The sequence below is a fragment of the Microcaecilia unicolor genome, chromosome 11 (genome assembly GCF_901765095.1).
Source record: "Microcaecilia unicolor chromosome 11, aMicUni1.1, whole genome shotgun sequence".
Classification (NCBI taxonomy): Eukaryota; Metazoa; Chordata; class Amphibia; order Gymnophiona; family Siphonopidae; genus Microcaecilia; species Microcaecilia unicolor.
The window spans coordinates 58344503-58371130 of NC_044041.1; the positions used below are offsets into that span (position 1 = coordinate 58344503).

The 26628-nt window shown below is 44.2% G+C and overlaps 1 protein-coding gene across 2 annotated transcripts in view; it reads left to right on the forward strand.

Moving 5' to 3' along the window:
* CLTCL1 (clathrin heavy chain like 1) overlaps nucleotides 1-26254 on the forward strand; it is a 181913-nt gene extending 155659 nt beyond the window's left edge. The window contains exons 24-33 of one of the 2 annotated variants that reach the window (XM_030217298.1): nucleotides 378-485; nucleotides 668-835; nucleotides 1474-1623; nucleotides 5479-5610; nucleotides 5947-6057; nucleotides 6756-6926; nucleotides 20630-20851; nucleotides 21242-21262; nucleotides 23260-23335; nucleotides 23944-26254. In XM_030217298.1, coding sequence (XP_030073158.1) covers nucleotides 378-485; nucleotides 668-835; nucleotides 1474-1623; nucleotides 5479-5610; nucleotides 5947-6057; nucleotides 6756-6926; nucleotides 20630-20851; nucleotides 21242-21262; nucleotides 23260-23335; nucleotides 23944-24068 — 1284 coding nt within the window. In that variant the 3' untranslated portion in view covers nucleotides 24069-26254. The remainder of the gene's footprint in view (nucleotides 1-377; nucleotides 486-667; nucleotides 836-1473; nucleotides 1624-5478; nucleotides 5611-5946; nucleotides 6058-6755; nucleotides 6927-20629; nucleotides 20852-21241; nucleotides 21263-23259; nucleotides 23336-23943) is intronic. The other variant, XM_030217299.1, reaches the window with a different exon arrangement.
* Nucleotides 26255-26628: the final 374 nt, after the last annotated feature.

The window sequence follows — 26628 nt, forward strand, 5'->3', positions numbered from 1 at the left end:
TAAACCCAGATACACTAACCGCTAACAGATACACTATATCTATTCTTTGAGTGAAAAAAATATTTCCTCCTATTTGTTTTAAAAATATTGCCATTTAATTTCAGCGAGTGTCCCCCTGATCTTTGTACTTTTTGAAGGGGTGAAATGGTAATTCACTTTTACCCATTCTACTGCACTCAGGATTTTGTAGACCTTGGTTATATCCCCCTTAAATGTCTCTCTTCCAATCTGAAGAGGCCTAACCTCAGCCTTTCCTTGTATGGGAGGAGTTCATTCTTCTTTGAACCTTTTCTAATTCCACTATATCTCTTTTGAGATATAGCAACCAGAATTGAACGCAATTGAGGCAAAAGTTCAATGTCTCTCTCTCTTCATAGGTGTGCTTCGCTTGTGTGGATGGGACAGAGTTTCGGCTGGCTCAGATCTGTGGTTTGCACATAGTAATCCATGCTGACGAGCTGGAAGAGCTCATCAGTTATTACCAGGTAAGATTTGATCATAAAAACTGGAGCTAAGTTTCTCACCATGACTCTTCTTTCACTGCTCAAGTTAGTGGTATAAAATACATAGTATGCCTTGGTCTTAATGTGATAGTTATCTCTTGTCTGTTATTTTATTTGTTTTGAGAGATGGGACTGTAGCAATTTTCATGCTTTTGACTCACCAGGACCGTGGATATTTCGAGGAGCTAATCTCACTGCTGGAGGCTGCACTGGGTCTAGAACGTGCTCACATGGGAATGTTTACCGAACTTGCTATCCTGTACTCCAAGTTCAAACCCCAGAAAATGAGGGAACACCTGGAGCTCTTCTGGTCTAGAGTTAATATACCAAAGGTTAGAAATGTACATATTTTTTGTCCCACTTCTGTACCTGGGGCTTTGAGTGGAAATTCAGTACATAGTGGTTAGCTTTCTCTGCAAAGAGCTGCAAAAAGAATTCTTACTGCTTATCATCCATGCTAGACCAGGCCAAACAAACAGGATTACATCCTCCTGCTAGCAGATAGGCACAAGAAAAAAAAAACAGCTGACCATTCCCTTCCAGTTCTTCAGTGTTTCTCTGTCTACAACAAATGGTGTTGACTTATGGACTGATGCACAGAGCAGTGGTCTCCGGGCCATCCTTCCTCACAGAGCAGTATGCCAAACAGACTCTCAGGGCAACAGTCTTTTTTGCTTGTCGCCCCACAGTGTGTGTGATAGCAAGGCAGATGCATTAACTTTGGAACTGCCAGTACATTCTGATTGTATTTGTGTCATTACTGAGAGAGAAGATCTGAATGTGTTAACAGGAAATGCATATGGGTTAACGAGCAAAAGGAGAGGTCACTTATTTGATTTTTGACTGGATATAGAAGTCATAAATTGTCCTGCTGTGAATGTTCTGTGTACTGTAGTCTGCTCTTGGCATATGTTGTGTTCTGGATACTACATGTTGTAGGTTTTTAACTCTTTTGTATGCTGTGTTACAGGTCCTGCGTGCTGCAGATCAGGCACATCTGTGGGGTGAGCTGGTCTTCCTATATGATAAATATGAGGAGTATGATAATGCTGTAATCACCATGATGAGTCATCCAACAGATGCCTGGAAAGAAGGACAGTTTAAAGACATCATCACCAAGGTAAGCAGAAACACTGACCATGGGCTTGACAATTCCTGTTCTCCCTGATTTGTTGCTTCAGGGAAAGTTTTCTTTCTTCGAGGACAAGCAGTCCAAGGTAATGCAGTCCAAGTTGCCCGGTCTGAACCTTGAAGCTAGCTTTACAGAGCGAGTCACACTCCACTGTGCACGCGTGACTGCCTTCCCACCTGCTGCAAGAGCACAGTTCTCTCTCTTTTTTGCAGTGAGGAGAGGGCGCGGGGTTTTTTTTTTCTGCTTCTCACAGCTGCCGGTTCAGTTGTTCACAGAGCTGCTTTTGTGCCTTCATGGTCTCCTTTTTTTTTTTTTTTGGTCTTTTGTTGCCCTGTACCTCGTTCAGTGTGTTTTTCTTCTCTTTCCCTTACATTTTAGGTTATTTTTTCCCCATTTTAAGTTCTCTTTCTTTTTTACTGTGCTCAATAGGCCACACTTAGGCCTGAGCTTCAGTCAGGATCTTCCCTTTATTTTTCTGTGGTTCTTTGCTCCTTTTTCGGTGCCATCAAGTCTTTTGATTTAGCCACGTCTGTTTTTCCTTCCATGTCATCCATGGTTCCTAGTGGCTTTAAGCACTGTAGCCAGTGCAATAAGACCATCTCTGGCAAGGACACCCATTCTTGGTGTCTCCAATGTTTGGGGCCTGAACTAACTGTGGTCTGTGTCTTCGTATGAAGAAAAGAACTGAGTTAGAGAAAATTTTTGGATCCAGGTCTGAAGCATCGGCATCTGCGGTGTTGGCATGATTGCAGCCAAATAAAATTGTATGACCCCCCCCCCCCCTTCACCTCCTCCCCCCCCAGATGCAGAATAAAGATTAACCTATTGAGAACCCACCCAGATTGTGACCCCATTTAGTGTCCAAACCTATAGTTTGGGTAGCTCTGATGTAGACAGAAACTGCACCTTAGATATGCTATATTCCAGAGTTGTACTGCTGAGTCATATGACTGGAAGCTAGAAATCAAAGACGTTAGATTGAGAACAGGAGATGACATGACGTTAAAAAGCTGAAGCCAATTATTTGTCTTCCTTTCCCTCTCCGCGCAGCTGTCATGCCCGTTCACCCAAAACAAAGGAAGCAAAACTTTGAGCTGCTCTTTCCATGTTCTTTATTGTTGGTAGCATTTTTATTTGATCTCACTTATATTTTCAAACATGCCGGCTTGTGCAGCTTACGAATGTACACAGAGGAAATATCAGTTTCATTGGTTAGAGTAGTAATTAGTTCTAAATTGTAAATCATTTTCATTTGGAGGGGCTGTTTATAGGGATTCCATGTATTCATGCAGAGACGTTTTCAGCTAGTAAAGGGCCACCAAAACAGACATCATGTTATGAGAATCAGGTGCTTAACAATAAGACTTACTATGTATGAATACAATAAAAAACAAAACATTAATTAGGTTGAAACCTGGGAGTATTTAGCATTTTTTTTTTTATTCCTGTGCCTACATCAAAAGAAAAAGATGGTGTGTGGGAACTTTCTTCTTTTGTTTTGTGGAATGCAGTGGTATATTATACAAATGCATTTGCTTTTTTTTTTTTTTTATTACTACTGTTTCACAGGGGGTATTGAATAATAAGGGAAGGGCTTCCTTCATGCAGAAATTCTGTCCAGAGTCGGTCTTAATGTGCCAACATTGTCTAGTTTGGCACACTATTAGCCGCCAAGTTTATACAAAGTTAATTATGTTCAGTGGAAAATAAATCTGTTGGCTCAGGCTGCTTGCTATGTGAATATTCAATCACTGTTTCATTATTGCTACCAAGTATTACATATTAAGGGCTTTTGCTTTAAACTTTGTTTTAATTTGTTTATCTAGTTCTTACATGCACATGGCTTTGCTTTTTAAACCCAAAGGTGAATCCTAAGGGTGGTTGAATAATTAGGTATAAACTGTGTTGTTTCTATTTGTTTTGGACTGCTTTGGTTCCTATTGATCTGTACATCTGCTGTCTAGAATTTTGGATGTTTTGGATGTACTCTGTAGAAGTTTACTTTTGCAGTGTGTATGGATGCCTGTCCTGGTATGTGCATGTGATAATGTTTGAGTAACTGTCTGTACTTATGGCTATGATTTCTGAACCTGCGGCATCATTAGAGGACATACTTTTAAATGCCCAGTTGGGTATATATGCTAATCTCAACTTCGTTAAATGTTTGACGTATCCATCTACTTGCTCCCATGATATAACTGAATTACATTTGAAAATACAGTGAGACAGAATAAAAGAAGCCACATTGAACCCCCGAGTTTGCTTGGAATAATGTGGGATATAAATGTAAAAAAAAAAAAAAAAATCCTTTATCTTCCATCTTTTCAGACACTGCCATTCCAGCTGGATGGTGATGGCACAAGGAAAGCAAGTTTGGTCCAGTTTGCGTGGGATAATGTGGGATATGCATGTCAAAAAAAATCCTTTATCTTCCGCCTTTTCAGACACTGCCTATCCAGCTAGATGGTGATGGCACAAGGAAAGCAAGTTTGGTCCAGTGAAGACGATCTCAAAAGAACCTGTTCCTTAGCTGGGCTCTAGTATTACCATATTGAAAATTTGACCATACCATGCCTCTGTGGTTATGTTCCACTAAAATGTTAAAACAATGTACTGGCTTTCTTGAAAGGATTATATAACCTTTGGATGTATGACTAGGAGCAAAAAAGTATGCTTATTTATTCAATATCACAATTCCTCATAAAACAACCTTTTTGGGGTGGATAGTGTTCACAATGAGCTGCTGTTGTTATCGACCAGATAGAAGAGGTAAGAGTTTTTCGGTTTTGGTACAGTCATCACAAGAACAAAATACAAGAAAACCAATGGACTGCATTAGGGGCTTATAGCCAAAACAAAAGAGATCTGCATGAAACAAAATATTTATTTTTATTTTGACTTATAAGATGATTTGTCCCTGAAACATGCTCAGAACAGAATAATACATTTGTGTATCTAAAATTGTAAACATCTACAAGACGGATGAAGTGAAGATATGATTCCATATGCCCCAATGAAAGGGGAGTTTAATTTTACTTCCATTTAATTTCAGTATATTCTGTTTTTATATCAGGTAGATTACAACAGCAATTAATATGAACCCATCAGGAAACAGGGTATCCTCACTGAAATTTGGCCATCTGTATTGTATTAGAATAGTGTTAAAAATGAGCACAAAATAGAGTTTATAACTGCTGTTTCTACCAGCTAGCAATAATTGTTTAAGCTCTTTTAGTGATATTCAAATTTTATTTCATGATATTTATATCTACATATGGGAAGCTTTCAAAGAAATTAAAAAGCTGTAAACAAGTTAAAAAAAAAAAGTCCTCCACCTTTTAAGGCACTGCCTATCCATCTGGAACAGCTTTTGACTTTTTAGAGATGGACCCATGCATAAGCATTTCTTATAATCTTTTGCTGTTGTTTTCAATAGCGTTTCCTATTGTTTTGGGTGAGTGAAAATGGTGGCAATCTCAGCCTACTGGCTTTAGCCCATATAATGAGCTAGATAGGCTCATACCATCTCCTGTTCTCAGTCTAACCTCTTTGCTGGAAACATTTCCTACAGTTTCTTATAATCTTTCAGAGCTTGTTACTATTATAACAAACTCTGTAAAATACAAACTTTGGGATCTTAAATCACATTTTAAAACATGGTAGGTTGCAGTTGAGGAATTCAGCTGGGGAAGGTGCTGTGACTGCAACAGTGTTTCAAAATTAACAATTTTGCAGTTAGAGAAATGCACTCAGTCTCTAGTTTCTACCTGTTTCGTCATGAGTAAGCTGCAGTGTGAATCAGTAGATTATGCTGGACTAACCCTTCCATGCTCTCCTGGACAGGTTGCTAATGTGGAGCTGTATTACAAAGCCCTGCAGTTCTACCTAGATTTCAAGCCATTCCTCATCAATGACCTACTGCTGGTATTATCGCCCAGACTGGATCACAGTAGAACAGTTGCTTTCTTCTCCAAGGTGAGGTTCAGTGCTCTATACCATATATTTATGGACAGGTGCTCTGTAAGTGCTGAAGATGCTTAGCTGGTGCCCAGACACTAGAATATCCTTTGTAAATTGCATTCCCCCACACTGGGTTCATATGGCCTAGTTTTCAAATTATAGTATGCCTGTTGAGGGGGGAGGGGAATGCAGGAGCATGCTCTGAGTGGCTGTTAACTCTTGTGTCTCTCAGAGCAGTGAGTATATTCACTGGAATGGGTTTCCTCAACACTTAAGCCTGTGAGTGATGAGATTTGCTCCTTGGCCATCTGCTTGCATGTAACATAATTTCATTCTAATATGCTGCTTTAGGTGAACCAGTTGCCACTAGTGAAGCCATACTTAAGATCTGTGCAGAACCACAACAATAAAGGTGTGAATGAGGCACTGAACAACATTCTGACGGAAGAGGAAGACTACCAGGTATGCATTTGGTTATCCATGTTTAATGTATCCAATCCACACTGCTTTCTTACTTTGTGTAGACATGAGAATTCATTTACATATTGTTATTTATTTATATGTACATCATTTTTATACAAGCACACCATTTTTTGTCTTTACATATTTTTAAATATGGAAGGTTTTATTTTATTTTTTTGATTAATTTAAATGTTTTATTTTCTTAAAAATTTAATCATCCGTTTAAATTCATATTCATTCTTAAATGCATCTAATTTGTTGTTATACATACTTTTTTATATAATATTTAAAATTATAAAATTAATTTTAAATATTTAAACGTATATATATGTTGTCTACTTTTATATTGTTTTTATAATTTATGTATTCAAAATTTGATTATAGACTCCTGATGCAGGCCTAACGGCCGAAACACGATGTTGTGTCGAGTCTTTATACCTCAATAAACATCTTTATTATTATATATCCTTTCAGTCTTTGGAATCCTTGGTCGTCCTCCCACTTTTATTTCATTCCTTTAGCTCTTTCCACTCCCACAGTTGGAGTTGGTCTTCTGTGCTTAGCTGAGTATTCCCAGGAATATTTTTACCAGTGCTTCTCTGTTGGAGCTTGAAAAATAAATAGTCCTAGTTTCTGTTGAAAAAGTGTCACTTCTTTACTTGTGCAAGAAGGTGACTGCTGGTCTCTCTCCCATCTAGGGCCTGCGGGCTTCCATTGATGCATATGATAACTTTGACAACATCAGCCTGGCGCAGCGACTGGAGAAGCATGAGCTGATGGAGTTCCGCAGGATTGCTGCCTACCTGTACAAGGGCAACAACCGCTGGAAGCAGAGTGTGGAGCTGTGCAAGAAGGATCGACTGTATAAGGTCAGCTGGCAGATGAACGAGGAGGAGCCATGCTGCAGAGATTCCATTATTCATTCTAAATCTCCACGCTTTAATGATGTATCAGAGTGTTCCATCAGAAATCTGCTCTCGATAGGCTTCTCAGCTGCCTCTGTAACGGATCTTCAGCCAGACTAGCAAACTTTCAGGAGGCTAGATCCACAGGGTCTAGTGCAGCTGAACAGAAGGGAAGCCAAAAGACAATGTCCCATTCTCCTATGTATGAGTGGGGGGAAAAAATCTGGTCACTCTGTTCTGAGTATTGCTCTCCTTAAGTGTGTAGCACCTGTTTGCCATGGATTTGCTCTCTATCACAGAAGTGCAGATGAGAGAACAGGGGTGCATGGCACAGCTGTGCAGGTGGGGAGAGGGAGGGGTGTAGTACAAGGTTTATTTATTGGGATTTATTAACCACCTTTATAAAAGATTCACCTAAGGAGGTACAGTTTAATATAACATTTACAATTGTGTTAACAGTATAACAATAGTAAAATAACCAAGAATAAACTAAATACAATAAATGAGGTAAACTTGAAAACAATGGAAACCTAATAATAGAACTACTGTGAAACTATCAAAAATATACACATTTAACAGCACAGAAATTCTGGTACCAGAGATATAATGTTAGCATAATACTAATGATACACCTAATAAGCATGCATAAGAACATTCAACTAACATAGAGATGATGCTAAAGATTTTCTACAATATGGCTTACCATATAGCTGAGGGACCAAGAGCAGATATACAGTGGGGGAAATAAGTATTTGATCCCTTGCTGATTTTGTAAGTTTGCCCACTGACAAAGACATGAGCAGCCCATAATTGAAGGGTAGGTTATTGGTAACAGTGAGAGATAGCACATCACAAATTAAATCCGGAAAATCACATTGTGGAAAGTATATGAATTTATTTGCATTCTGCAGAGGGAAATAAGTATTTGATCCCCCACCAACCAGTAAGAGATCTGGCCCCTACAGACCAGGTAGATGCTCCAAATCAACTCGTTACCTGCATGACAGACAGCTGTCGGCAATGGTCACCTGTATGAAAGACACCTGTCCACAGACTCAGTGAATCAGTCAGACTCTAACCTCTACAAAATGGCCAAGAGCAAGGAGCTGTCTAAGGATGTCAGGGACAAGATCATACACCTGCACAAGGCTGGAATGGGCTACAAACCATCAGTAAGACGCTGGGCGAGAAGGAGACAACTGTTGGTGCCATAGTAAGAAAATGGAAGAAGTACAAAATGACTGTCAATCGACAAAGATCTGGGGCTCCACGCAAAATCTCACCTCGTGGGGTATCCTTGATCATGAGGAAGGTTAGAAATCAGCCTACAACTACAAGGGGGGAACTTGTCAATGATCTCAAGGCAGCTGGGACCACTGTCACCACGAAAACCATTGGTAACACATTACGACATAACGGATTGCAATCCTGCAGTGCCCGCAAGGTCCCCCTGCTCCGGAAGGCACATGTGACGGCCCGTCTGAAGTTTGCCAGTGAACACCTGGATGATGCCGAGAGTGATTGGGAGAAGGTGCTGTGGTCAGATGAGACAAAAATTGAGCTCTTTGGCATGAACTCAACTCGCCGTGTTTGGAGGAAGAGAAATGCTGCCTATGACCCAAAGAACACCATCCCCACTGTCCACTGTCAAGCATGGAGGTGGAAATGTTATGTTTTGGGGGTGTTTCTCTGCTAAGGGCACAGGACTACTTCACCGCATCAATGGGAGAATGGATGGGGCCATGTACCGTACAATTCTGAGTGACAACCTCCTTCCCTCCGCCAGGGCCTTAAAAATGGGTCGTGGCTGGGTCTTCCAGCACAACAATGACCCAAAACATACAGCCAAGGCAACAAAGGAGTGGCTCAGGAAGAAGCACATTAGGGTCATGGAGTGGCCTAGCCAGTCACCAGACCTTAATCCCATTGAAAACTTATGGAGGGAGCTGAAGCTGCGAGTTGCCAAGCGACAGCCCAGAACTCTTAATGATTTAGAGATGATCTGCAAAGAGGAGTGGACCAAATTCCTCCTGACATGTGTGCAAACCTCATCATCAACTACAGAAGACGTCTGACCGCTGTGCTTGCCAACAAGGGTTTTGCCACCAAGTATTAGGTCTTGTTTGCCAGAGGGATTAAATACTTATTTCCCTCTGCAGAATGCAAATAAATTCATATACTTTCCACAATGTGATTTTCCGGATTTAATTTGTGATGTGCTATCTCTCACTGTTACCAATAACCTACCCTTCAATTATGGGCTGCTCATGTCTTTGTCAGTGGGCAAACTTACAAAATCAGCAAGGGATCAAATACTTATTTCCCCCACTGTATGATGGGAACAGGATGCGTGGTAGAGTCAGTTGGGATAATTTGATGGTTAGCTAAAGTCAAGGCAAGTTCTTTGTATAGTTAAGCAAGAGATAAGAAACTGATCTAAGTTACATGTGCAGCAAACTAGTCCAGGTGCAGAATGAGTGTATAGTCAATCACCCTATGTATTAAAGGTTTAGGAGAAGAGCCAGGCTTTCACCTGCTTCCTGAAGTAGAGATAGTTTCAAGTTATATGTAGCCCCTCTGGGAGTAAATTCTGGAGCGTGGAGGCTACTTCTGAGAATGCTTGCTGGCAGGTATCACATCATACAATTTCTTTTGACAAGGGTACAGATAATGATGATCCTTGAGAGGACCTTAGAGGTCTCAAAGGTTTGTAAAGGGCTAGCTTATTCGTTAAGTTCTCTGGCCCATTTTGTCTAAGGACCTTGAAAATTAAGCATAGAGTTTTAAATTAAGTCCTGTAAGATACTGGTAGCCAGTGTAGCTTTTACAGGAAGAGTGTGAGGTGGACATGCCACTTGCAGCCTTCTATCAGTCGTGCTGCAGCATTCTGAATTAGCTGGAGCTGGTACAAACTCTTTTTGGTTTGGCCAGTGTACAGGGCATTACAGTAGTCTAGTCGTGATGTTATCATGGTATAGACCACTGTGGTCAGACGTCTTTTCAATGTATGGAGAGAGATTTTGTAGCTGCTGTAGGTGAGAGACAATTTTTGAAGGTTGGTTTTACATTCCATGGTGTCCACAGATCAATCCAGAGACTTGTGGGTTGTGTCCTGTACCAGCAGGTGGAGATAGAGAGAACCTCCGAGGTTTGCTATATGTGGACCTGTGCAGCCAGGTGAACCTCAGTATTCTCTCTCTCTAGCAGGTGGAGGGACATCTCTGTGCAGCTCTGGTTTGATCTGGCTACTGGTGTCCTTCAGGCCTAGTTTAGCACAGACAGGGGTTGAGTGGCTGTTTGCAGCTTGTGGTGTACACCTGGTGGTGCCAGGTCCCCTACCTTTCCTCCATCTCCCGGGGCTGTTGGCCTGGATTGGGTGTTTCCTTTCTCTCCTGACTTAAAAAAAAAATAGGTAAGAGACTTTGTTTTTGTTTAATCATACGGAGGAACTAGACGTTCTGCCGAGTTAGTTTTGGGGCAGGAGTTTGTGGAGCATGTTAGTGCCTTCTGAGGCGGCTAGGGGGAGTGTGAATCCTGCCGCCATCAGCCCACAGCGGATGTTCAGCGCCGACGGGGGTTCCCCTCAGGCTTCCGGTGAGTTGGAAGTACAGGGGATAATTTTTGCGGTTTCCTCGGGGCAGTGCGTGTTGGCGGGCATTATTTTTTCCTCTCAGGCGCAACCCGCTCCGCACATGGTGGTTAATAGACAAGAGGCGCAGTGCGCTTCTGTGGCACAGGCTCCGATGGAGGGAAGCGATGTACAGGGAGCAGGGGAGTCCCTTGCAGTTCCTTTATTAATGCACAATGCCTTTCTTTTGAAAAAGTCAGGAATTTCTCTTTGGGCAGCCCTGTGTCTTCCTCGGCAAACTTCGGTTGCTGCAGCCTCGCAGTCTTTCCTGCCAAAATGTCCCCTTGTAGAGATTTTGGATCCCGAGGAGCTATCTGACACAGATGGCCCGGTTTTGTCTCCGGGCTCTCCCTCAGAATCTTTGAATTTTGCAGATGAGGTCACCCTGCCCTCTGAGGAGGGGGATGATCCAATGACTGCCCGCCTTTTTCGAAGGGAAGAGCTTCCCTTCCTGATAGGGCTTTTGAGGTTGTGGCCATTTCCCCCCTGAATCATCAGGGGGAACAGGTCCGGTCCCCTCTATTATGTCTTGCACCAAATGCCCACCTCGTTCCTTTCATGTGTATGAGGCCATGAAGATCCTTATTTTGGCGCAGTGGGATACGCCGGACAGTGGGCTTAAGGTTGCTTAGAGCTATGTTGTGCCTTTACGCGCTACCTGCTCCTGACTTAGACTAGGACCCTCAGGATCGTAAGTTGGAGACCTGCTTGAAGTTCTCCGTTGAAGTAGCAGCCCTTTCCCTGTAGGCCTCAGTTTGTGGCTTCTATGCAGCTCGGGCATGCTTATCGTGGGTACAGAAAGCCTCCTCTCCGGAAGATCTCATGGCTGTTTTGCCGGCCTTGGAGTCTGGTTTAGCCTTCCTTGCGGATCTTCTTTATGATCTTTTGAGGGCTTCAGTGAAGGAGGTTTTCCTAGTAGTCACCGCGCGTTGCTGGCTGTGCTTGTGGCATTGGGCTGCTGTCACGTCTGTGGCCGTGACCACCCTCAGCCTTACCTTGTTTCTGGGGGTCAGCCTCTGTGCTGGCTTCTGTCTGTCTCTGTGTTAGTTTTGTCTCTGGCTCTGTGTGCAGATTACTTCACTAGACCTCACCTGTGTGGGCTATGCCTCTCTGGGGAGCCAGCATCTAAGATGGCTGCCGCCTACTCTGTGTCAGCTTCCAAGATGGCTCCTGCTTGTCTGTCCTGTGTGTTCCCAGCCTCCCCTTGGTTTGAGTGTGTTTCCTGCTCCTGTCCTGTGTTCCCAGCCTCCCCTTGGTTTGAGTGTGTTTCCTGCTCCTGTCCTGCGCAGGTGACATCATCAGTGAGGACCTTCATAAGGAAGTGCTGTGCTAGCATTCAGGGCCTTTGCATGGTGTTATGCCTTTAGGCCAGGCCAGGTTATTTAGTGTTCTGCTGCACTATTGCTTAGCCTTTCTCTGGGTTCTGGCCCAGCTTCTCTTTGTGTCTGTGGACTGCTAGTCCTTCCGTGGGGGGTGCTGCCCTGCTACTCTGTGTCTGTGGACTGCTTGTCCTTCTACTCCCTTGCTCTGTGTTTGGAGTCTGAAGCCTTCAGCCACTCTCCCTCGGTTTGTGGTGGGAGTCTGTAGCTTCAGCCTGACTCTGCTAGTTCCTGGTGTATTCTATTGCCTGCTGCCTGTCTCTGACTATTGCCTGAACCTCGATATTCTATTGCCTGCTGTCTGTCTCTGACTATTGCCTGAACCCCGATATTCTATTGCCTGCTGTCTGTCTCTGACTATTGCCTGAACCCTGATATTCTATTGCCTGCTGCCTGCCTCTGACTATTGCCTGAACCCCGATATTCTGTTGCCTGCTGCCTGCCTCTGACTATTGCCTGAACCCCGATATTCTGTTGCCTGCTGCCTGCCTCTGACTATTGCCTGAACCCCGATATTCTGTTGCCTGCTGCCTGCCTCTGACTATTGCCTGAACCCCGATATTCTGTTGCCTGCTGCCTGCCTCTGACTATTGCCTGAACCCCGATATTCTGTTGCCTGCTGCCTGCCTCTGACTATTGCCTGAACCCCGATATACTCTTCTGCCTGCTGCCTGCCTCTGACTATTGCCTGAACCCCGATATACTCTTCTGCCTGCTGCCAGCCCTAAGACTCTTAGTTCCTGGTTTCTCCTTCTGTTTGCCTGACGAGTTTGACTCCTGCTTGTTCCTGACTTTCCTCGCTTGCTGCCAGCCCTGACCTCTGCCGGTTCTTGTCGAATCCTGCTTCTGCCTAGCTAGGGCGTTTACCCTGAGGCTTATCCTGAACCCTGCCTCTGCGTAGCTAGGGCGTTTACCCTGAGGCTTATCCTGAACCCTGCCTCTGCCTAGCTAGGGCGTTTACCCTGCGTGTATATCCTGATCCCTGCTTGTATATCCTGAGTGTACATCCTGAATCCTGTCTCTGTCTAGCTAGTGTGTATTTCCTGGGTGTTTATCCTGTATCCTACCTCTACCTAGCTAGTGGGTTTACCCTTTGGGTATTCCCTGAACCCCGTTCTGCCTAGCTTGCTGCGTGCCCTAGTCCTTGCTCCTGTTAGGCTTTTGTTCGTCTTGTCTCCCTGGTCTGTCTTGGGTTCCTTGCTAGTGGCAGCGCAGCAGCTTTTAGTCTGTGTCTAGTAGTCTAGCTTCCTCGTGTTCCCTGACCCAGGGTGGGTCCTCTGGATCTCCATTTCCGGCCTCGTCCTGCTAGCCACCCGCACGCTGGAGCTCAACTCCAGGGGAACGGTGGTCAGGTACAGGTGAAGCTGTTCCTGTTCTGCCGGTTCCAGTTGCCTGCCTCAGTCCTGACTCCAGTGCAGAGGTCCAGCCCTGTCCTTCCAGGGATCAGTTCCAGGGTGGTCTTGCCTGTCGCTGCCGCTCCTCGGCAGTGGTCCAAGGGCTCACGTATTCCGGTTCTGCCTCAAGGACCTGACAGAATGCAAAGGCCCTCGAGAACCTGACAGCTGCAGACGTGGCCTCGAAGTCATGTTTAGCAAGGCTTCCTTTTAGGGGAAAGCTTTTGTTTGGGACAGACTTAGAACAGATTGTGAAGGACCTCGGTGACTCTAAGGGCCAGCGCCTCCCGGAGGACAGGTCCAAGTTTGTATGACCGGCGGGACCTAGACCTAAGTTTAGGGATATGCGGTGTTACCGTCCAGGTTGCAGGGCCTCTTTTCAGAGAGCCTCAGCCCTTTCGAGGTGACAGGCGGGCCTTCCTTTCTGGTAACAGAAACCAGCCCGCAGCCAGATCTGCCCAATGATGGTGGAGTGGACCAGAGTAACATCCGATGAATGGGTCTTGGAGGTTATCAGAGACTGCTACATTAGAATTGGCTCATCCAATAGTAGACTCTTTTCTGGAATCTCCTTGCAAATGTCCCACCAAGGTGCAGGCCGTTTGACACACCCTCCTCAACTTACAGCGGCTGGGTGCTGTCCAGCCTGTACCCCCAGCAGAAAGAGGGTGCGGTCGATACTCCATTTATTTTGTGGTGCCAAAAAAAAGGGCGGTTCTTGGCGACCCGTCTTAGATCTCAAGTGCATCAACAGGTCCTTAAGGGTTCGGCTTTTCCCCATGGAAACCCTCCGATTGGTGATCGCAGCGGTACAGCCAGGGGAGGTTTTGACCTCTCTCAATCTCAGAGTCCTATTTACACATTCCAATCTGGCCTCCCCACAAGCGTTTTCTTCGCTTTGCAGTGCTCTGTTGTCATTTTCAATTCAAAGCGATGCCCTTCGGCCTAGCCACAGCACCTCGGACCTTTTCCAAGGTCTTGGTAGTAGTGGCGGCCTATCTCAGGAAGGAAGGATTCAGGTCCATCCCTATCTAGACGACTGGCTTGTGCGGGTATCTTCTTTCGAGGAGAGTTGGCAGGCAACCGACAAAGTGGTCCGGTTGCTTCAGTTGCTTGGTTGGGTGATCAACTTCCCGAAGTGCAGCCTAACACCTTCCCAAACGCTGGAATACTTGGGTGTGTGCTTCGATATCCGAACAGGGATAGTTTCTCTTCAGCTTGAGCACAGCGGTTACAGGCTCAGTTATGAGCACTGTTTCAAACTCCGAATCTGCGGGCTTGGGACTATGTACAAGTTCTAGGTTCCATGGCCTACACCTTGGATGTGGTATAGTGGGCCAGAGCTCACATGCGCCCCCTCCAGTGGCACCTTCTGAGCCGTTGTGCGCTCTCAGAGGATTACGAGGTTCAGGTGCCATGTTCGGCCCGTCTTCACACAATCATGCACTGGTGGTTCATTCAAAAGAATCTGGTGTCGGGCATTCCTCTGGCAACCCCGGACTGGAAGATAGTGACCACGGATGTGTCACTGTCTGCCTGGGGGGCTCATTGCCTGCAACAGACGGCCCAGGGCATTTGAACTTCGACTGAGGCGTCATGGTCCATCAACCGCTTGGCGTTACGGGTGATTTGTCTGGCCCTTCGGGAGTTTGTCTCTTCGCGGTTGCCCAGTTCGAGTTTTCGGACAATGCGACGGCGGTTGCCTATGTAAACCGTCAGGGGGGCACCAGGAGTGCACCCCTAGCGCACGAGGCGGCTCTGATCTGCTGTTGGGCAGAAACATCTCTCTTTCTTGATAGCGGCTCATATAGCCTGCTCTATGCCTTTCCCCCGTGGCCAATGATGGGCAGGTTACTGACTCGTATTGCCAGTCATCCCGGTCTAGTGATCCTAGTGGCCCTGAATTGACCCAGAAGACCCTGGTACGCAGATGTGATCAGGCTTCTGTTTGATCGTCCTTTTCTGCTACCGGTGCAGGACGGTCTCCTGCTGCAGGGGCCAGTCACAATGGAGGGTCCCTCCCCCTCTGGTCTTACGGCCTGGCCCTTAAAAAGGGCGAGGTTGAGAAGAAAAGGGTATCTGGACGCGGTTATCGCTACGATGCTGTAGGCTTGGAAAAGTTCCACCTCGATAGCTTATGCTAGGGTGTGGTGTACCTTCGATTCGTGGTGTTCGAGTTTGGGATTGTCAGCGGCTTCAGCTTCAGTATCGGTTATCCTCACATTTCTTCAGGAGGCTTTACAAAATCACTCTCGTTGCGTTCTTTTAAGGTGCAGGTGGCAGCTCTGGAATGTTTTAGAGGCCAGCTTTAGGGGGCGTCCATCGCTTCCTGCCCGGATTTGGTTCGTTTCTTGAGGGGTGTAAATCATTTGCGCCCTCCTCACGTGCCAGTTCTGCCATTCTGGAACCTTAATCTAGTTCTCAAAACACTTCAGCGTCCTCCTTTCGAACCCTTATCGGGGGTTACGATTAAGGATATCGCCTTAAAGGCGGTTTTCCTAGTAGCCATTACTTCCGCTCGGAGAATTTCAGAATTGCAGGCCCTTTCTTGCAGAGACCCCTTCCTGCGTTTTACGGAGACGGGGGTATAGATTAGGACAGTTCCTTTGTTTTTGCCCAAGGTGGTTTCTCGTTTCCACTTAGGGCAGTCCCTGCATTTGCCGGCCTTCCTCCAGGAAGATTACCCTGAGCAATTCCAGGCTTTTCGATGCCTCAACATGAGACGGGCTCTTCTCAGGTATTTGGAGGTGACAAATGAATTTCGTCTTTCTGACCATCTCTTTGTCCTTTTTGGAGGCAGTAAGAAGGGTCATATGGTGTCCAAGGACACCATAGCCCGTTGTTTGCGGGAGGCCTTCTCTTCAGCATACGTGGCATTGGGCAGGCAAGCCCCATTGCAAGTTCGTGCTTATTTTACACGAGCTCAAGCTTCCTCCTATGCAGAGTCCCATTTGGATTTCTCTGGAAGATATCTGCAGGGCAGCTACATGGGCTTCGGTCCATACATTCACTCGTCATTATTGGGTGGATGTGGCAGCTCTTCAAGATGCAGGGTTTGGCTTGTCTGTGATTTCTGCCGGGTTGGGGGTGCCCCGCCTTACTTGAGGACTGCTTGGGTACATCCCACAAGTCTCTGGATTGATCTGTGGGATGCCATGGAAGGAAAAATTAATTCTTAACTGATAATTTTCTTTCCATTAGTCCCAGAGACCCCTCCTGAGTTTTACTGTCTGCGGTTTTGTTGCGGTTGGTTAGTTTTTTTCGGGTTCCATTCTGAATGTTCCTTAGTTTGATTAAATATAAAATAAATAAATATAGAAGTAGTGGAAGTATGTTGGGCAATTGGTCTGATAATGTCAGGAGAGTTTTCTATTGTTTCCATTCCACTGCTTTGGTATCATTCATACTGAGGTTCAGCTGGCTGCACAGGTCCACATATAGCAAACCTCGGAGGTTCTCTCTATCTCCACCTGCTGTTAGAGGGACACAACCCACAAGTCTCTGGATTGATCTGTTGAGACTAATAGAAAATTATCAGGTAAGAATTAATTTTTCCTTTTTTGATTAGCTTTCAAAGGTAACCCTTCTTCAGAGCAGAAATAAGCAAATGCTGATAAATAACAGTGTGTACGTATATATGTGTGTGTGTGTGTATATGTATGTATATGTATGTATATATATATATATATATATATATATAGTGCATTCCATTTAAGTGCACGTCGGATAAGCGCATGCTCTGTTTAACTGCATGCCATACTTCGGTCCCATTTTTGGCGCCATCAGTTTCTATGGGGACAAACTTCGGTTTAGCGCACCACTGATAAGTGCAAGATTCGCTTATATGCATGGTTTAAGACCGCTCCTCTGCAGGAAAGACTCCACATAAGGGCATGCATGGAATATGGAAGCCAATTGGCATGTGACAACCAACAAGATTTCAAATTTACCGCCCCTTTAACTGCCACAGGCAGAATAAGCGAAAGAATGTTGTTAGAGTGTACACTGGAGTCGTCGTCATTGTTGTCACGCAACTATAAGACTTTAACACTGGCTGAACGAATAGAAGTTCTTAAAAAATTAGAAAACAAAGTCAAGCATCTATTGCTAAAGAATATGGTGTGAATCCCAGTCAAATTTCACATATCTTGAAGCAGAAAGACCAGCTTCTGGAAGTCTGGCAAAACAATACAAATCCACACCAGAAACGAAAACGGGTGGAAAAAGCTGAGGAGGTAGAAGATGCTCTTCAGTGGTTTTCTGAAGTCAGGAGCAGACAGTTTCCTGTCAGTGGTCCACTGCTTATGGAGAAAGCTAATCAGCTAGCTGAAAGTCTTGTACTAACTGAATTCAAAGCCACTGTTGGATGGTTGGAAAGATGGAAGTAGAGGAACAGCATAAATTCAAGAAACAGCATGGTGAAAAACAAGATGCTGATGACTTTGGTGCTGAAAATTGGGTTGTTTCAGTTCTTCCTACCATCTTGAATGAGTTTGCACCTCGTGACATTTTCAATGCTGACGAAAATGGTCTCTATTGGCGAGCGATTCCTGATGGAACACTTGCATTCAAACAAGCCAAAATTACAGGAGGTAAAACGTCGAAGGACCGACTGACGATCCTCCTTTGCTGCAATATGGATGGGAGTGAGAAGTTGGAATCCCTTGTCATTGGAAAGAGCAAACAGCCCTGTTGCTTCAAGAATGTTAAGCGACTTCCTGTGTCATACGAGGCTAATGCAAATTCATGGATGACTGGGAAATTTGGAAGCAGTGGCTAAAGAAGTTGTCACTAGAATGCGGGCACAAAAGCATCAGATTTTGTTGCTTTGTGATAATTGTGTTGCACATAGTGATGTCAGGCTGTCTAACGTCAAGGTGGTCTTCCTGCCACCAAACACTACCTCTCTGATCCAACCTCTGGATCAGGGCATAATAGCCAATTTCAAACAACATTATCGGGCTCTTGTGCTACGTCGTCTGATGAGCGTTATGGATGACCAGATTGGCAAGGATAAATGTGCTGTTGAACTGGCTCGTAATCTATCACTGTTGGATTCCCTACATATGCAGAAAGAAGCCTGGAATCATGTTACACAGGCAACCATTGTGAACTGCTACAAGCGGGCAAGCTTTGTTAGGGATGTGGAGAGGGACGAAACAGATGCAGCTGTTGCAAATGCGTCAGATGCACAGGCTATTGACATCCCAGCCTGTTACTTGAAGGAGTTTCATCACTACGTAGCTGTTGATTACGATCTACAAACAGCTGACGACAGCACTGATGTTGAGATATGCGCCAACACGCAGGCAACGGCTGATGATGAAACAGATGATGAAATGAGCAGCGAGGCACATGCTGATGAAATTCAACAACCTCCTGTCACTTGCAAGAGCGCTGGAGAGTCTCAACACCGTACGGGCCTATCTGGAGGCCACTGGATGTCAGTGCTATGACAGTTTTTACCGTGTGGCAGATGTAGTCTGTGGAACTCACAGACACAAGAGTGTACAGAGGACTGCGACAGGCTTACTTGAAGTAATCAAACGTCAGTTAATGAAGACTGTATACTGTACGTATAATAAACAGTACTGTACATATGTTTATCAGACGTCAAGCTTCTTTGGTCACAACGGTTAAGTGCACGCTCCGGTTAACTGCATGTATTTGGTCCCAGACCCTTGCACTTAAGCGGACTGCACTGTGTATGTATATATATATATATATATATATATATATATGTATATGTGTGTGTATATATTTATATATATATATATATATATATATATATATATAAAACATCAAAGCATTTTAATGTGCCTTCACAGAAAGAGGGTGGGGTGAAGACTCATTGAAATGCACTGATATTTTACTTATATGCTGTTGTTTATCAACATTTGCTTATTTCTGATCTTAAGAAGGGTTACCTTCGAAAGCTAATCAAAAAATGTATTGTTAGTCCTATAAAAGGTATTTTATTTTATTTTCTATGTTTTGTTTTATTTATATTTATTACCTTTAAAATTGGACTAAAATGGCTACCACATCTCTCTACTGAAGGTTGTTTGAATTTGTGGGATCAGAGTGAGTGGTGAGTCTAGCAGTATCCCAAGATTTCTGACCTGTGATTTTAGCGGGAGGTCATAGTTCCCAAAAGGTATTTTAAAGCCTGGTATTTCTACACTTGTATTTGGTATCCAAAGAATCTCAGTTTTATTTGGGTTCAGGCAAAGTTTGTTGTTCGCCCATTCCTGAATTGCGGTTAGGCAGCCAGTCAGGTTATTCAGAGCTGTGGGTAGATCTGGATTCAATGGATATGAGTAGTTGCACATCATCAGCATAGATGTAGAATTATGTGTCCATTGACTGAAGCATCTCAGCCAGAGGCTTCATGTAGATATTAAATAAAATGGGAGACAGTATGGATCTCTGTGGCACCCCACAGTTCAGTGCCCAAGGTAATGATGTGCTGTTGCTGAACAAAATTGATCGTTGTCTATCTGACAAATAGGATTTGAACCAAGTAAATACTATGCCACTGATACCTGTTTCTGCCAGGTTGTGACAGTGGAGTAAGTGGGAGACATAGTGGAGGGATGAATAAAAATTCCCTTATTTGATGGGATTTATTAACCACCTTTATGTAGATTCACCCAAGGCAGGTACAGCTTGACTTAAAACTTGCAATTTTGATAACAGCATAATGATGATGATATAACAATAGCAAAATGAACAAATATAAGCATAAATACGATCAATGAGGTAAACTTCCTAATAGGAATAACATCTTATTTATTGCTCTTTTTTTTTCTTTGCACTGGATAGATGTTTTTTGTCTGCCTTGCTAAAATAAATGAGACAACATAATAGGCAGCATAGAGGAACATTCTAGTTGATGTCAACACAATACAAATGAAACTTCTTAATAGACAATGTATTAGATCCTTCATAAATAGAGATATGATAAAATACTTTTGAGGTAATGGCAGAGTGGGGTTGGTGAATTTTAGGTTGATTTTATTAAATTGTATGTATTATATTGCTAGATTTCAAATAGTATCTCCCCTTGAGTGATTTGTTAAGGTGTGTTATCAAGTTGAAACAAATGTGGGGGTGGAGTATGATTCTATTGTGTACAGTGAAGTGGCTTGATAGAGTAGGTGAAGGAAGGATGTGCTAGGAAGGAGATATGAGAGCTCTGTTGGGGCAGGTGGGAAGAGATCTTGACTTTCAGTAGATGTTTAGCTGCCTCTCTTGCTGCTGTAGGATGCTATGCAATACACCGCTGAATCTAAAGATACTGAACTGGCAGAGAACTTGATGCAGTGGTTCTTGGAAGAAGGTAAAAACGAGTGTTTTGCAGCCTCACTGTTCACTTGCTATGACCTCCTGCATCCAGACTTGGTGCTAGAGCTGGCCTGGAGGAACAACATCACCGACTTTGCAATGCCTTACTTCATCCAGGTGATGAGAGAATACCTGACCAAGGTAAGCAGTGCTGAAAGTGTGATGCACATGTGGTACAGTGAGGGGTACTGGCAAAGCTGACTGCAATAAGAGTGTGGTAGGGTGAGGGGTGCTGCCACAGGAGCTAGGTGTTTTTGGCGGTAGGGTGAGGGGTGCTGTCACAGGAGCAAAGTGTGATAGTGGTTTGTTAGCTTGGGGGTGCTACCACAGGAACTGGTCAACTGCGATGAGCGTGCAGTAGGGTGAGGGCTGTACCACTGTTAACAGTGCTCAGTATGCATGCTTTGCCATGACTAGAAGCACAAGTGACAGTGAACCACAATGATCACCTCTTGTTTTAGAATACATGCTAGTGTTCACTAAGCTTTTAAACACTCTGTGTCTCATACAGCCTTCTGCAATTTCTTTCAGGTAGACAAGCTGTTTTGGAAGGTGACAGTTTGGATTTTCAGTTTTGTTTTTTTTTAATATCTGTTTCTAATACCAGCTGTAGGAACATTAACAGCATAGAGATGCATAACATAGCTAATGTCATTAACTATCATTAACTATCCCAATGCTATGGGGAAACTGTTAGACTCAGGCTTCAAAATCAACCCAGACTTTACATTTTTAGAGCTGGAAGGGGCAACTGCTGTATACAAGGTGATCATCCTACCACCCTTATATCTTTTGGACATTGAAGGTAGAGAACTGCCTGTGCTTGGCATGTTACAGGTAGAGAGGATAATGTTTGTTTAGGCTCGGTTTGTTACAGGAATGTAGGGCCCATTTTGACTTTTACTTTTTAAGCTGAACAGCATTCTCCCACCTCTTTTTCGGCTTCCAACTCAGTCTGGTCTCTTGGGCTATAATGCCATGAGCTTTTGTTCACATTTCTAACTACCCTGTGTGTTTTCAGTATTGTATAAGCATCTACCTAGCCCACTACTGGCTAGGAGCCACTCGCCCCTCCCAGAATCTGATCAGTAGGAGTCGCCATTCAATAGTTGAATCCTTCCCCAAGCTCTACCCAAGGGCTGTGAATGCAGCGTTTCTAGCTCAGGTAGCAGAAGTTGAGACCAAAAATTTAAATTCAGGTCTTGTATACTGCAGAGTGCAGCAGTGTTGTTGGGCCACCATCTTAGAATTTGACTGAAACCGAATCAACAGCCAAAAGTTTTCATTCAGTTTCAGCTGAAAGTGAAAACAAAACCAGGTCCTTCTGGGCCAGCTGCCGCTGCTGCCCCTCCACCCTCCCGTCACCTGAAGGCCCTCGGTTCTACTTTTAAATGCCCTGGTGGTCTAGTGGTGCCACCTGGACCTACCTTTTAAATCTCCTGGTGGTCCGTTGGCCTCTACTGGGCAAGAGCGATTCCCAGTTGCTCTTGCCCCCACTGGTTCCTCAGCTAAAATGGCTGCCAGGACTTCCTACAGCAGCCTCACAAGACTGCCACGGGTGGTCGTCACCCATTTTGGGATTGGAACCATCGTAAGCAGGAGCAACTGGAGATCACTCCTACCTGTGCTGGTTCTAATCTCAAGTGACCGCTGAGACCTCCCCTGGCAGTCATTTTGGTTTTATTTATTTGTGAGAAGTCTTTATTGAACTTTCAATCTTTACAACAGAGTGTTTTAAACAAACAATCTTCGCTTTTTTACATGAAAACCGTGAACATTTTATATACCCAGTGTTATGTGCACTTCACCCTGGCAGTCATTTTGGCTGAGGAACCAGTGGGGGCAAGAGCCACTGGGGGTTGCTGTTGCCCAGAAGAGGCCACCAAAACCACCAGGAGACTTAGGCCCGAGGGAGGGGGGTTGGGCACCACTAGGGCATTAAAAAGTAGGTCCGGAGAGGGCCTTCAGGTGGTGAGGAGGTGGTGGCAGCTGGCGTTGGAGGTGGTCGGGCAGGGGATGGGGGTGCGGAGAGCTTTGGCTTCAGCAAAAATACACTGGCATTTTTGGCCGAAACCAGAACCTGGATTTTGGGTCGGTTTGTGCCGAAACTGAAATTTGATTGGCACTGACCACACACAGTGCCAGCTGCTTGTATAATTAAAATGTGTAATGCTTTATTAGACTGTGATGGTGCACAACTTCACTGTTTGTTGGAACTTGTTGCCAATTTAGAATTGTGAGGCTTTTTGTTTTTACAGAGTGTTGCTGGTCCTTGTGCATTTGCTGTTCAGCATTCTCTGATCAAGCTCTTGCAGTCTTAGCTACACTGACCCCCCCCCCCCCGTCTTTTCCATTTCTTCCTCACTAATTAAAAGATCAGTTGAAATGCCTCATTTGTGAAACATGTAGAGGTAGTGTTGGGAGACAGTGCATGATTTAGCCATCTAACTGGATTGCTAGAGACTGCTGGCCCATTTGGTATTTTTGCTTCTCTAAAACATCTCATATTGGCAAGGACAACATGTAATATGCATTTTTTTTCCTTGCAGGTGGATAAACTTGAAACATCAGAAAGTCTCCGGAAAGAGGAGGCACAGATAGTTGAGCCCACACCAATAGTGTTAGGTAAGAAATGTCCAGTCTCAGTGGGATCTCCCATAGACTTGTAAGAAAGGCAAGTCTGTGTTTCACTTCCACAACCTGTTGTGGTGTTGTGTAAAGTGTGTGTCGTTTACATCAACCACAAGGAAGTGCTGATAGAAGAAGCCTGTAGGAGAATTTGGAGAAGTTCATGGAGGAAAGATCCATAAACGATTAGCCAGGTAGATTTGGAGAACGCCCTAGTGGTGAACAGTGGGAATGGATCCACACTTGGGGATCTACCAGGTCCTACTTTATAAACCAGGTTGGCCACTGTTGGAGAGAGCATGCCTGGGGTCAGTAGATCTTCAGTTTGAGCCATGGCATGTCTGATACATTCTTAATAGCCAGTGAGAATTCAGATGCAGGGGTTATTCCCATATGGCATTTCTTGATAAAAATACTTACCCACTGGTCTAAAGCTGTTCTTCAGCTCCTGTCACTTGCATGCAGTAGCTTTACACACTGGTGAAAAGGTCTCGCTCAGATGCTTGATGTACATCAAAAGGGAAGGGAGTGCACAGAGCAGACCTGCAAGCAGCTAGGAAAAGATGATTGTTCTTTATCTCTGCATTCTGTTGTTTCTATTTCAGGTCAGCAGCTCATGTTAACAGCGGGTCCCAGTATGGCACCACCACAGGGCAACTTCCCATATGGATACACAGCACCTACAGGATTCACACAGACTCTGCCACCCACCTATAGTTACAACATGTGAAGAGCCACATGAAACACTCCTTTCTCTATCTCCTGCTGAGAATACACTCATTGGGATTCGCCACTAGGCATGACCTTTCCCATGAAGAGCATACAGATCTGAGCAGCACTGCTGAAGGCGACACTTCCTCCTTGTGAAGTGTGTTCTCAGTTTAGAGGCGCTGCTCCCTCACTGCAGAGAGTGCGCTTATCTTAGGCACTGTTATTTATGACTTTTACTCATTTATTGCATTTCATACCTCCTTTTTTTTTTTTCCTGTTATCTCTAGTATTACTGTGCTGCAGGACTATTTTGTTTTGAACTATTAAATTTGGAGGCACTGATTTCCATGCCAGAGCTAGTGCTAATGCATGTGAGTACTGTATGAAATGGCCCTTTCCCACCACAGATAGAGTGCAAAATAATGCAGGGAGGAGGTGGTGGGCTATCTTCTGGTGTTACTGACTTATGTTTACCATTTTTCTGGGAGATGTTGCTGTGTTTCGGTCATTATAGAAATAGGGCAGCCTAGCCTGTGTTTAACTTTGTTGGTACTAGTCTCTGCAGAGGGACTGTATGCCTTGTGGCAGGTGCTATTACGGCACCTTCGGTATGTAAGAGGGCATGCATGATGTGTGACATGCCTGAGGAGAAGATGCACATGGTACATGTAGTCTGTCAGTGAGGCAGCCATGTGCTTAGTGCAGTCAAGTACTGAAGTATTTTCATTTGCTGGGGAGGAGAATTCCTGGTGTCAAACTTCAGCTGTCCCTCAATCTGGACATGAAGGAAAGAAAGGGATGGTCCCTGGCATGCAAATATTAGAGCTTCCAGACTTGTCACAGACCAGAGGGGGCTCCAGTTCATATGTATGTGTGTTCTTGTCTTATCCTCTCCCTGTGCACTCATGTTATGGCTTTGTGCCACTTTTCCAATATATCCCTAATATTTTATGTACTAAGGTTAGATGACAATGTATAATTTATGGTTATAAATTCTGTGCTAATCATGGACATTATAACAAGAGATAGAAGTTATAAATGTACACTGAGAAGAATTCTCTTCTATACCTCTGACCTTCATCGTGTTTGTGTGGTTTTAAGTAATCATGTACAAAGCATAGTAAGACTGTCTTTTCGGGGAACTTGTCTGCTTGGCCTCCTGCTACAGGCAGATTAACAAGAGATGGGTACTCATGCTTTGATGTGATGTGAGAATGTGGTATGCCTAGGTACCATTGATTAATTTTGCGCTGATCTATTTGAGAATTCCAGTGTGCCGGAGCAGTAGTCTATTAGTATGGGATACCTTATACTTGTTACATTCTGATTATGTCTTCTTGCTTATGACTGCTACTGATCCAAGGAGCAGCATGCATTTTGTAAAGATGTGCATAGTATATTAATCTAAAATGGTGGTATGTCTCTGGCACAAGTGTTAATGTGGAGTCCCTGTTTGAGTTTTGGCTCCCTTAGGAAATGGTGTTGACTGGGGCAAAGTGTGTGGGATCACACTGCAGGAGTGATGCTGCCTCACCTAATCTGAGCAAAGTCCATAGGCTGCCTCTGTTTAATCCTACCTCTGTGCTATATAAAACCTTGAGTCTGGGTTGTAACCTCTGACCTCCAAACAGGCTTCTGTGCTGATAACAGAACAAGTGGTGGTAGCTGGGGTTGTGTGTCCTAGCGAAAATGGCCTGCTTCAATTGGTACAGTGTGAAAATAAGCCAAAGTTGTTGTGAATGAGCTTTCAAGAGAAGAATGCTCCTCTCTCCTGATCCATCTGCAAGCACACTGTGAGGGATGTTTTTCAATAGCATATCTAGTATAAGATAGTGAGTAGTTTTGTTCAGAAAACTTACTATAACTTGCATGGGTACTTTGTGTTTATGTAGCTGGATTTAGGCATTTGTTTTCAAGTTGAATATACAAGTCAGCCCAGTGCCTTGGCACTGTGTATATCAGTTAGAGACATCTGCATTTGATCCTTGGGTTAGCCAGTTTAATGGGGCAGGAATATCTATAGGGCCTTGGGGAGGAGGGGAACATCTATCTGTGCAATTATGACAACAAATGACTGACTTTAGAGCTAATGGTTGTAGGATATTAGAAGACACCGTCTTGCATACCCCCTGCCCTAGGACACTTGTATTGATGACTGGACTAAAACTTGAGTGAAGTACAAAATAGGGGGAAAACAAATCACCAAATCCTTGTGAATAAAGGCTTATGCTATTAAATTGAAGCTGCAAAGAGAAAGATGAAACACTCAGCTTTGAAAAAAAAAAATGTCTTAATTACCCCCTCACCTACATTTTCAAAATCACCACTGTAACCTCCTACCTTCACACTTCAGTGAAATTGCTTTGAAAATTTGCGCTGTTGGGGGTGTGGTTGCCATACATCTTTGGTAATTTATGGTAAAAATGGAACAAGTGGAAATAGAATTGGAATGGGATTCTGCCCAGAGGAGGGTGTGCACAAGAAGTCCTCCTAGAGTCAAGATCTTGACTGGTACTGTTGCTGAATTCTGCCTGAGCTTATGACTCTCCAGAGCTCGTGTTCTTCCCTACACAAGACCC